Source organism: Stegostoma tigrinum, chromosome 4, assembly GCF_030684315.1.
Source record: "Stegostoma tigrinum isolate sSteTig4 chromosome 4, sSteTig4.hap1, whole genome shotgun sequence".
Taxonomy (NCBI): domain Eukaryota; kingdom Metazoa; phylum Chordata; class Chondrichthyes; order Orectolobiformes; family Stegostomatidae; genus Stegostoma; species Stegostoma tigrinum.
This window is the reverse complement of record NC_081357.1, coordinates 78,867,140-78,879,445: the sequence shown is the minus strand read 5'-3', so window position 1 is coordinate 78,879,445 and position 12,306 is coordinate 78,867,140. Positions and strand designations below refer to the sequence as shown.

Here is a 12,306-nt window from a genome sequence, read left to right as displayed (position 1 = left end):
CCTGCCCTGACTAGACCATTTCTTTTTATTCATTAAAGAGATGTGGATATTGTTGCTAAGTAATTGAGAATGATTGATTATTTATTGTCAATTTCTAATTGCTTTTGAGAAGTTAATCTCTTCCATCACCATATCAGAGAGTTTGGAACAATACTTCTACTGTTCACCCCTTCAGCCACTTTCAAGCTGCTGGTTTTCAGAGGCAGGCCTCTTCTTCCAATTCACAAGGAACAGAATCTTAAAGCCCAAAGCATCATGTCAGTTACTGTATTACTGAAACATGGTGTTGCTGTGACAGTTTGTGTCTCTATTCCTGTAGCTTTGGGCTCTGTCTGAAGATTTTCACTATGTTTCAACTCTAATTTTTACATGGTTCCATAAAGTGCTCAGCTGGAATGGACTACAGATCATCATCAGACCCACATGCTTTGGTTGCTGGGAAAACTTGGAAGTCTGGCACAAATGTAATGACTGGATTAAAAAGATAATGGCAAACACACTGCTCAAACACCATGTTTCTGATACACTGCCCCACTGTGATCCTACTCTTGCATGCTGATCCCACTGCAAGCAGGTCAGAATATTAAAATTCAGCTCATAATTTCACTACTCGTATCTATAGAGAGTAAGCATATTTATTTTGACCCGTTTGTGTTTGTTGGTAAAATATTACAACAATCAGCAGAATGTGTTCTTTGATTGTTTACATCCTTACTTTCCAAGTTCATGAGGGAAATGTGACATATTTTGTCAAGATTCATTTGGAGCAGCTTTGCAATGGAGGAATCTGTCCTCTGCAGGACATTCCCAGCAACAAATGTGCCTGGAAATATCCCCAAGAGCACAAATTTCTCCATCGCACAGCATCAATGAAAGAAGCTCTTTGCTCTGTCTGAAATTTGCTGGTTTTCCAGTGCAAGGAGTTGTCCTTGGCAGCATGTGGCAGATCAGCACATTCCACGGTGCAGAATTACATTCGAAGGAACATATTAAAGCATGGACAGAGGCATTGTAGGAAAGGTAATTGCCTGGTGTTCTTCAGCCATTCAATATATTGAGATGCTGGAAAATGTAATACTCCGCTGATAGCATGCTTTACATATCACGTACAATGTAAATCAAGGGTATTGCAAATGTAATGAAGCAACGCTGGGTGAAATATGTTGAATAGAAAAATTTGTACATATTGCAATTTCTGCAATTTTCAATTTGAAATGCTTTCTCTCTCGGGCTGTATACCTGATTTGAATACCTGCAAAAAAAAGGGTGTTACAATCATATTGCATGGAACGTATTTAATGGATGCAAGTTGAATGTTCCTGCAAACTTTTTTTATTCATTCATGGGATGAGAGCATCATTAGCTAGCTCAGCATTTATTGCCTGTCCCTTATTGCCCAGAATCCAGTTAAAAGTCAACCATGCAGGCCATTTCAGACAAGGACGTCAGTTTCCTTCTCTAAAGGACATTAGTGAAGCAGATGGATTCTTCCCAACAGTTGGATTCATGGTCATCATTAGACTCCTTATTTCAGATTTCAAATTCGACCATTTGCCACAGCAGGATTTGTATCCAGATCCCCAGAGCATTATATGGATCTCTAGATTAACAGTCCAGCAAAGATGCCACTAAGCAATTGCATCCCTCGAATGTTGTAATATTCAAGCTGAAATGATTTGTGTATGTTTATAAAGTGTATGAATAATGTACATTTTGGAAAAACAACGTATTGGTTATCTATTAAAATACTGCGTGCACATGTAAATGACAAACTTTAGCATAATGGAAACACTGTTGCTGTAGGATGCTGTAGGGAGAATGTACTGTTGTTGCACAATGTTTTTAAACATTCCAAGCCAGCAAAAAAAAACTTGGAAATGAAGGCTCCAACATTGCAATAAAGAGAAAGCAGCAACCAACTTCTGGGTGGAGAGCAGGGTACATCTCACTGTTCAAATTAACCTTCTTGAGAATCACTTATAAAACTACAATGCCTCTCACAGCCACTGGACGAAACAAAAAGAGTATTTACACTACAGTGTGTTTTGCATTCTAGTCCTCATTTTCTGTACTGCTTCAATGACCTGGTTCGTTGGATTTAATTATCGCCTTGCCTCTTCAGGGTGGCCTCCAGGGTCTCTGCTTCCTTCCTAAACATTCCTCATCCACTATTACCTCTATCTGGCTGAACTTGTTCTCAGCCTGATTAGCTTGACTGTGAACTCTGTATACCTTCTCTATATAAAAATATTTTTATCAACTTTAATGAAAACAGAAAATGCTAGTGAAATTCAACGGAACTGGCAGCATCTGTGGAGAGAGAAACAGAGTTAATGTTTTAGGTCCAACGACTGTACTTTGAAACTCTTCAATTCCCATTCATCCCTCATTTTGTTTGATTCAGTTCCAATGGTATTTCAGATTTTCATCATTTGTGACTTGTTTACCATTTTAACCAAATTATCTCAAGTGATAGCAAAGTGTGAAGCAGCAGCATGTGTGCTAAAAGGAAGGTTGTTTTGAGCACAGCTGGTGCTCACAAACCTAATACTCTATGATTCTTACCTTTTGGTATTGCCTACTTCATTTTTGACACCTTCTAGATATCCATAAACTCATAAGACACAAGCCCAGATTCAAAACAATGTAAAAATAAAAATATGTTTGCTCATTCCACATACTAAATGGTGCCCTAATTCTTCCTTTCTCCTCTTTCCTTATTCTTCATGAGGAAGGACATGCAAGTAGCTGTCAACTGGTCTTTTGTCTTCATATTCTAATGATCTTCTTATGAACTTGCAGCAACTCCTGTTTCTATCAGAGAATAGAAAGCTGTAGAATAGGTTTGGAGAAATTTAAACCAAATATTTAAAAGTAAAAATGGGATAACTTTTGAGAAATTCAGAGATGTACAATACTATAGATGTACCATACTCCACACTATAAAGAATTTAGTTTTGCATTTTGATCATTAGATTATCCTCATTGCCTCACACAATTCACTACATGCCCCTGACATTATGCCTTCATACTCCTACCAATGGGAGCAGTGCTGGAGGATTTAAATTCTTACTTGAACTGTCTCTCTTTTTGTGGCAGTACGTCACTTCTCAACAAATTGGATTAAGTGAATAACTTGCTATTTGGGGCAACTGTAGAACTTACTTGTTAAAGTGCACCTGTTATTGCAAGCTTTCATTATGCAGAATTGTTCAGCTGAATCATAATTGATGCTTTCTTCACAGATCCCAAATGGGCAAATGCCATTTCTAAAATGGCAGCAATGCTCTGATAGCTATGATTAATAATTAAATCTGGCCAAATATGGTAACATTTTCATTGGATATGGATATTTATGAATGTTCAGAAAATTAAAAATAAAACTGCAATCAGTATCTCATGATATGTTTATTAGATTCAAAACATAATAATTCATTCAGTATTGGATCAGTCAGTTCAGATCAATTAAATTTTACTCAATTCAATAAAAGATGATGCAGACATTTGAAATGAGAAGGCATACAACAACCAGACAGAGAAAAAAAGCGAAACAATCACTGGAATTTAGATAACTCTCCTGCAAACTCTTAACAAGCACAAACATTTCAGCCTAATGTTTGGAAAACAAGCAGTCCAAATAGCAAACAACTTTATATTTTATTTTACAAGTGTTGCAACAATTACTTCAAGCCAATATAAATATGCTGGTCATCATTTATGAAAAAGCATGACTACTGTATTTTACTACCTGAGGATATTTTCATACCCAGAGATATTTGTAAATAATACTGTTGATAATTTTTGAAAAAAGTACATGTTTATTTGTTTACTCTAAGAGCTACTGTAGCTATTGTAATAGGCTGCAGTAGCATCTGCTAATACAGATATAAGGCTCCTCTCTGAATTTGTGCCTCCTGTTGAACAGATGTCAGGTAGATGTGAATTAATTCCTGCTTGATTTAGATGACTAGAGGTGTTCAAATACTGATCAAACTCATTTCGGTCCACTTCTCCTAAAAGCTCAGCTTGGGTGATATGTTCCAGATTATCTAGGTGATGGTGGTCATGGGGAGGAGAAAGATGAACTGATGTGCTCAAATTCATAGACTGGGGAGCAGACTGCTGGATCTGGTTATAATAAGGAGGTGGTGGAGGTTGGCCGGCTGCAGAGCGCATCATGGTAGATCTATTCTGTGGAACTGAAATCTGACTGAGATGTCCACATTGGATAGGGCTTTGTCCATAGTCTGAATGATACATTATTCCATTCATCTGAGAAGGAGAATCTTCTGTACACTGAGGTGGAAAGAAACTGTGATCAGCATCAATCACATCTAAAGGGGACATCTCAGGAGTAGGTAGTCCATAGTTGTCGAAGCTGTTATTTGTTGTCTGTGTTTCCCTGAACCTGCTGATTGCAGGAAGTCTTGAGACTAGTGGATAGCCTTTATCCTCTTCCTCCTCCAGAGATCCCCTGCACATTCTTCCGCCGCGAACAGGAGGCCGATCGTGTGGAATGTTAGTAAGCAGGAAGTTCGGATCTACACGTTTGCAGAGACGTTTGATCTGTTTTTTCCTCCGAGGCCTGTATTTGTAATTGGGATGATCTTGCATATGCTGGACTCGTAATCTTTCAGCTTCTTCTACAAAAGGCCTCTTCTGTGAAGGAGTGAGAGCTTTCCATGATTTGCCTAAAATATATCCCATGAATTCAGTCAGATGTAAAAGTGATTAAAAAAAACTCATTTCCAACTCATAGTTAGGCATCATTGTTTCCACACTCACCATTTTATCCATAAGTAAAAATTATTCTATAGTTGAGTAGTTTACAGTAAAAAAAACAAACTGACAGTTTGTACTATAAACAATAAACACCAATACTTTATTTAGGATGAATATCTTGTCACATGAGATTATAATGAAGATTAGAGATAACAAAGTGCTAAGCTGGATGAACACAGCAGGCCAAGCAGCATCTCAGGAGCACAAAAGCTGACGTTTCGGGCCTAGACCCTTCATCGGGTCTAGGCCCGAAACGTCAGCTTATGTGCTCCTGAGATGCTGCTTGGTCTGCTGTGTTCATCCAGCTTCACACTTTGTTATCTTGGATTCTCCAGCATCTGCAGTTCCCATTATCACTGATACAATTGTAATGAAGATTAACTGTTTTCGGTGCTAAAATTATGAAAGAAAAGCCATAATGTTTAAAGTAAGGGCACCATTTATTGGTTTTTGTTTACCCAAGTGATTTAAATGAAATACATGGTGAGGGAGATGAAAATCTTTACTTCTGAAGTTTCAAATATCAAATAGAAGGAGTTAGACAATTAATCATATGTTCCTCAAGAAATCGGATGTCAAACAAATAACATCATTGTCTTAGGCCTAATTCTTCATTCCCCATTCTTTTTGAAATGACCAAAGCCTCGAAGTTTAAAGCCCACAGGTTTCATGCATCAAGTCTTTAGAACAGCTAATTGTCATAATTGTACTTTTGCCACAATACTAATTGTATTTGCCACAACCTCTCCCCCTTTTCAAATTTGTCCACCCCATTTCCTAATGTACCATCTCATGCAAAGTGCAGTTCCCTTGGCATCAGGAGCCATTTTGCCTCTGGCACAATAGGATCTTGGACAGTCAGCATAGGCAAACCACTTAAGTATATATAACAAACTAGCCAAGTCCACTCCTCCTGTTACCAGATGCACACAGATGGATTTTCCAACAGGTATCTTTGGAGTGTGAACTCTGGCTGAGATCAATCAGCCCAGCAGGCACTAGAAACCTTTGCCTATAAAGAGAGCAAGGCTTTCTTTTTCAGAGAGCAGGTAATATATTCTTGAGGAGGTTCTGAGTTCATAAAGGACTCCAAATAAATATATTCAAAGAAAAAAAAATGAACTTAGTTATCATTACTTTCCAAATTCAATTTCCTCATTTTATAAGAATAGAAGTGCTTCTTGTTATAAAGAAAACTATTCCTATAGCATTGACTATTGATCTGCTGTATATTGGTGCAAAAAATTCTTGTTTCTAAATTAAGTATATTTTATCATGTTTTAGTAGCAGATATATTTGCCCAGTGTTTTGTGTCATGGAACACTTATCCACTGATGGTGAATGCTTCTTACAGACGCTGGAAACATACTTGTTGCAAGTACTTGCATAAATATTGGAAACTCCTTCTACTTTTCTGCACCTAAACAGGAAGAGGAATAATACTCTGCTATAAATAGTCATTATTTGCCTACAAAAAGAACAAAGAAAAATAGAGATTTAGAAGGGAAACACTCTCAAGCTTACAAAGTAGCACCTATCAGGGTGTTCAAGTCAATACTTTTTTCAATGCCGCAAGACCATCGTTTAAACTTTGTTATTGAATTATTGAAACATTAAATGAGGTTTGCTCTTGGGTATATTTAGAATGCAATCAATTCTGTGTTGTAATTTTTTTCAGAAATCTATCATGTCCCACAGGTTGTGTGCCAATCGTGATAAATTACTCAACTATTTTGCAGTCTGTAATATTTATTCCTTAAGACGTTGTTTTAAGAAAAGCTGATTTGAAAGATTTAAGTTTAGTATAATTTCCCTCCCAATTAAATGAAGGAAAATTTGCAGTCTATTTAGACATGTATTTCCAATAGCAAATTAAATGACTTAAAATTTCAGATGACAACTCCACTAGATTCAATAACATTGGCAAGAAGTGGTTGGCCAGAACTAAAAATAATATGTGCAGAGAAACATCCTGTGCTTATATGGGTTTCCAACAAACCCTTTGATATCTTTGTAAACATATTGCTTCAGCTGTGGCTCCTATTCAAAAAGGTGACAAAGCAATGATAAAGTCCATAAAGGACATATTTTTTCATGCACGGAGAACTGAGATTAATTATTACTGACTTTGATAGACTTCTACAATTTATAGTAGACAATCTGATCAATAGAACTCTAACGACTTACTGCTGGTCCTTCAATTGGTATAAAACAACTGCTTGAGAATGGAGGCTGCTTGCTAAATATGTAAGAACTGGAATTATTATAAAGTTCAAGTGAATAGGAAATAACTAAAGGGTCCCAGGTGATTGCAATTTGGGTCAGATTCTGTAATCTATATTGAAAAACTAGCTTGTTCTATAACTTGGATTCAGAAATTTGTATTGCCTTTTCATATTTCATTCTGTAACATTTTTAGAGGAAGAATTCAGCTCTTTCACATAACATAGAAATGGCCCTAAGCAATCTTAGTTAGTCAATTTAGCCTTGGCGATTGTTTCATGCCATAATGCATCAAGGCAAGATAACTTCGCTTTCCAAGCATGTGCTCGCGTGCTTTCCCTAGTATTCCTTGACTAATGCCAGGGAAAAGGATATTTCATGATATACATACTTCCATAAAAATAGCAAATACAATGTTAATCACTGCTTAGATTTTGCAAAAACACTAATACCACTAGTAATGGTTTGGGTTTCTTGCAATTTGGAACTTTGTAAAAGTGGAATTGTTAGCTAAGCAGTCCATAATATAGGTTTTAACTTGGACAAATTTGTTTGTCACTACTTCTAACATTTATTAATTGAAAATATAGCTGATAAGTACAGAAATTGAAGGTCACCTTTCTAGAACAACCTACAGCGCAGATAACATTTGATTGTTTCTCATGTACTTCCAATGTTGGTGTACCTATGCCACTACCTGACCTCAAATCTAGGTATTGATACTTAACGTTAATTCATTTTTCTCTATTGCCTTTCTAAATGTATGACCCTTGACATAACTTAATATGAGTTAGTACTTTAGATTTACTTTATCTGTATTATTTAATACTTCCTGCATTTTTAAAAAATATTGTTTTTTTTTCAAGATACAGGCTCCTCAACTCTTTTCCCCTAAATAATCACTAATAATCATAGCTGCTCTCTACACCACTTCTTCTGCCCCTTCTTCACCAAAACTGCAGTCAGGGCAAAGGGGGGCCACAGGGCAATACAGTCTTATCACAACATCCTCAAACAAGTACTCTGCTAATTTGGTAAATCATTTTAAATGATAGCTTTTGATTGCAGCTTCATAACGACTGGCTACGTGATCCTAGATGTTCCAACACCGTTATTTTTGTACTGGAACTAACCTGTTTAATATAAGTGGGTCAAGTGGTGAAAATACCACCAATGGAAAATCTAGGCTGCTAAATGTCAAATGTTATATTTTTTCAATTTTACCAGTAGGCAGATTAATGCATTCTTGAAATATGTAGCCACAATTAATTTTTCTTCCAATGTGCATTATGCTATAATTATTTTGAATGGGCTTTCGTTTGCCAGTCTGTCTACATTTTGTTGCGTTATTTACCTTTTGGGGCCTCTGTTACCTTCTTTTTAGATAAAACATTTTCAGCATCCATTCTCCAATTTAGTATATTGTACAAGTTTTACTAATTTACACTGGAGTTCAGTCCCGGTTGTAAGTTACAAATGGATGCATATATTCTCGGGGGTCTCCATTCCAGTAACTGAAGAAAATGGATTATCTGTATTTGGTTTTGCGCTTTTGTTTTCAATTGCTTCATTAATTTCCCTAGTTTTTTTTCCTAATGCAAGATTATACAGGTGTAACTCCTTAGACAAGCTTTAGACATTCTACTCGATTCAAACTACTCATTATATTTTCCTTTACATGGAATGTAAACATCTCCTTGTGGGAGAGGTTTAGTTGCCACCTAGTGGATCCTTTTTAATTCATTCAAATGAATTACTCAAACAAAATCATGATTTGAATTAAAAAAAAAATCAATGACATGCTGCATACCGAATTAAAAATTATTTGATACACACCGACTATCTACACACGAACACTTCTCATGCCAAACTGTATTCTGTTAAAATGTACTTTTACTTGCTTTTGGGATTTAGATACAGTAATCACATTTCAACGATTGTGTTGTTACATAGGAAGGCCTGTATAAACTAACATGTCAGATCCATTTCAAATCAAATCCAGGCACAAACAAAACCTGACAACATAACATGAAAATTATTTTAAAATTAATTAAGGGTTGGCAAAAATTGGAGGCATGACATATTCTTCTTTATTTAAAGACCATCTCTGCTTTTTGATGAAGAAATGAACACCAGCAGTCCGGTCCGTTTTCAGTTTAGGAGATTAACATCTTACCGAAGGAAAATTTATTTAATTCTTAGCTGCATTCAAATTTTCTTGGGCTATATTTTTCCTTTATCACATCATCAGATGGATTTGGTTGAAAGTAAAACAGAAAGGAGGCTACAACAACTCACCAGCAAAACTATTCCAGCCATTCCAAAGCAATGGTGCACACCTCAGCTACCAAGTTAGCTATTGTTAATTTTTTTTTAAAAAGTCTGCACAAACAGCTTTTTTGTTTGAATGCAGAAGGTAGGCAATTCAGTGCTGTGTTAGATGGAATCACGTCAGCATTTATGTACCTGCAGTATTTAGGGCTCAAGCAATATTTAAATATAATTCCGAACAGGATAAATTGCCTGATAATCATGTTGCAAAAGGTTATGTTATACTCAATCTGCTTTAAAATTATTCATGTAGTATAATGTGTCTTTATGTTTCAGAATTTTAGAAATTCATTAAAAATTTAATTCAACCCGATAGAGCTTTTGTAAAAAGAAAGACCCATTAGTCAGTAGTGTAACTTTACACAAAAAATTCTGGTAATATTTTAGCATCCATTATATGGTTGAGAAATTAGCAAAGTCTAGAAGACAAGATAATATACACGCTTTAGTAAAGGGCCGCATCTTAGTTCTGAAAAGAATAAATATAATTTCATATGCTAATTACATATTTTCTTAATTTATAAAATCATGTACTGTGAAAAATGTTACTTTACATATTTACTTAAAACAAATCATTACAGTTGACCATTCACAAATAACTTGAACCAATATAATTTAGAAAGAGGCAGTAATAAATAAGTGTGATTAATGATATTTCAGATTTGTTATATTCAATTTTCTTTTTATTTGCAAGCAGTCTTCAATCAAGCTGACGAATAACAGTAATCTGTATTTCTATATTCTAAATTGAGTCATTTCCAGAAATTAACAAATAAAACTGAGTTCATCTGTAAAGTAATTTCAAATATTTAAAAATGCGACTTTTTACTTATGGTGAATCAGTTTTCTGGCACAATCTTAGATACAACTTTAAGTCAACCTATATATAACTTGTGACTAATATGTTAAAATTATATTTGATTGATTTTGTTCAAACTTTTGTGTATACTTACCCAGCATTTTGCTGAGCTCTGCATTGTGAAGGTCAGGATTTTGGATTGCTAGTTTTTTCCTCTCGTCTTTAGCCCAGACCATAAAGGCATTCATGGGTCTCCGGATTCGTGGTTCAGCTTTGTTCCTGCCTGAAGATTCGTGAGCTGTAAGCCCTGCCCTAGGCTTTCCTTCCCCAGCAGGAGAGTCCAAACCCTCTGTCCATGAGTATGGGCTCATTATTGTAGCCATTACTGTGGATCAGATTGCTTCAAGTAAAGATAATCTGTCTAATTTTTGGAAATATATGTAAGATTAAGATTAAATTGCAGTGGTGCTGATGCTTAAAGCTGGTGAGATCAACTCCCAGATCAGGAAGAGAGTCCCACATTCATTTATTCCCTTAGTGTCAGTTAGTGGCAACTTTAACCAATGACCATCAGGCTGTTTTAATAAAAGCTCCTCCCTTGACTTGTTCTGCGATCAAACAGCTCTGACTTGTAGGAACAAACTTAAAACTACAGAGCAGAAAAAGGGAGTGTTGCATTTGAACCTCTCAACATCTAAACAAATCAAGTTATTTTAGCTACCAAAGACTGCTTAGTATGTGTTGGATTGTGAATTATCGTGGAATAATGTATTAGTATTTTCAAATAATTGTATTGCTTATGTTACTTCAAACACACTAGAAAGAAACAATAGTCAAACAAAACTGCTGGGTGTTCAATTTGAAAGCCACACGTACCCCCATTTCCCAAAACATGTGAGGAGATTTTGAGGTGTAATTAATCCATTGACTGTACAATAGGCAGTGTACGCTGCTCTTTGTTTTAAACAATTTCTGTATCCAACCTGCACAAACTCTTCAGTTGATTGGTTGCTCGTTTAAGCAGACTGTCTGTTCTATGAGAGGTATTGGGAACTGCAGATGCTGGAGAAGCTGAGATAACAAAGTGTGGAGCTGGATGAACACAGCAGGCCAAGCAGCATCTTAGGAGCACAAAAGGTGATGTTTTGGGCCTAGACCTTTCATCTGAAAAAGGGGGAGGGGGAGAGGGTTCTGAAATAAATAGGGAGAGGGGGAGGCGGATCGAAGATAGATAGAGAGGAGCCAGTCAAGTTAAAGAGACGGGGATGGAGCCAGTAGAGGTGAGGTGAGGTGAGTGTACGTGGGGTCCAGGGAGGACGAACAGGTCAAGGGGGCGGGATGAGGTTATTATTACATTGCAGCTGGAACAGGTCCTGGCAGTCATGCAGCAAGTGAATTTGACCTGGAATACATTGAATAATGGTGAAACATGGGAGGGTATAGGGTCTAAGGGTCTAAGGTTTCAGATGGGCACTGGAAGCCTTGGATGAAGAAGTGGAAAAGAAGAGAGGCATCCTATACCGACAGGAGATTCTCCAGATGCAAACTCAGAATAGGAGCAAATAGCTGTAAGAGTCAATGATAGGAGTTAAATCCTAAAGGCCTGAATATAGTGCTAGAAAAAGTTCAATAACCTCACAAGAGTGGCCAAGGTCAGCGAATGCATCTTCAACTGCCATTTCCTAGCAACTGCACCACGAGCTTAATTCACCACACCCTGATTACTCACCTACCAACAACTTCTATCAATCAGAATTTTAGCACACCCTCACATATGTAGCAGTGCTGCAAACCACACTAAACAGTGCTGCAATCCATACACCCACTTTGCACAGTTTCTACAGATTATCAGCCATTCAATCATGACAGGCATATCACCTGAAGAGATTATGCAATACTGACTGACAATATTTCCCTCTCTCTTATAAGCCAAGATGTCAGACAGCTGAGGCATCAGAAACTAACCAGACTACATGTATGCCATGACCTATAATATGTAAATGTAGACAGTGGAGGTGACATCAATAGTAATGATATCTACATATGTAATCCCAATCACACACAGCTGATTTAGAAGGTGCCAAGTATTGTGAGAAAATGCCTTTTCCTTCCTCCAACCACCATCTGTGCAATCACCCTACCCTTTTGTCTTTCTTCTTTCAGATAACTGA

General features: G+C 36.6%; 1 protein-coding gene across 1 annotated transcript; it reads right to left on the bottom strand.

Moving 5' to 3' along the window:
- Positions 1-3,424: 3,424 nt before the first annotated feature.
- On the bottom strand, positions 3,425-10,642 carry LOC125452220 (transcription factor Sox-7-like). Its single transcript, XM_048530373.2, has 2 exons — positions 10,290-10,642; positions 3,425-4,691 (listed from the first exon to the last, which is right to left on the bottom strand). The coding sequence occupies exons 1-2, from the start codon at positions 10,516-10,518 to the stop codon at positions 3,832-3,834; spliced, it is 1,089 nt and encodes a 362-aa protein (XP_048386330.1). The 5' UTR covers positions 10,519-10,642; the 3' UTR covers positions 3,425-3,831.
- Between the last annotated feature and the right edge of the window lie 1,664 nt (positions 10,643-12,306).

Bases quoted from the DNA above. Each gene is read 5' to 3' on its own strand.
- LOC125452220 (XM_048530373.2), bottom strand. From the start codon at position 10,518: ATGGCTACAATAATGAGCCCATACTCATGGACAGAGGGTTTGGACTCT. The intron at 4,692-10,289 runs GTAAGTATACAC...GATATATTTTAG, and splicing joins AGAGCTCAGCAAAATGCTGG to GCAAATCATGGAAAGCTCTC.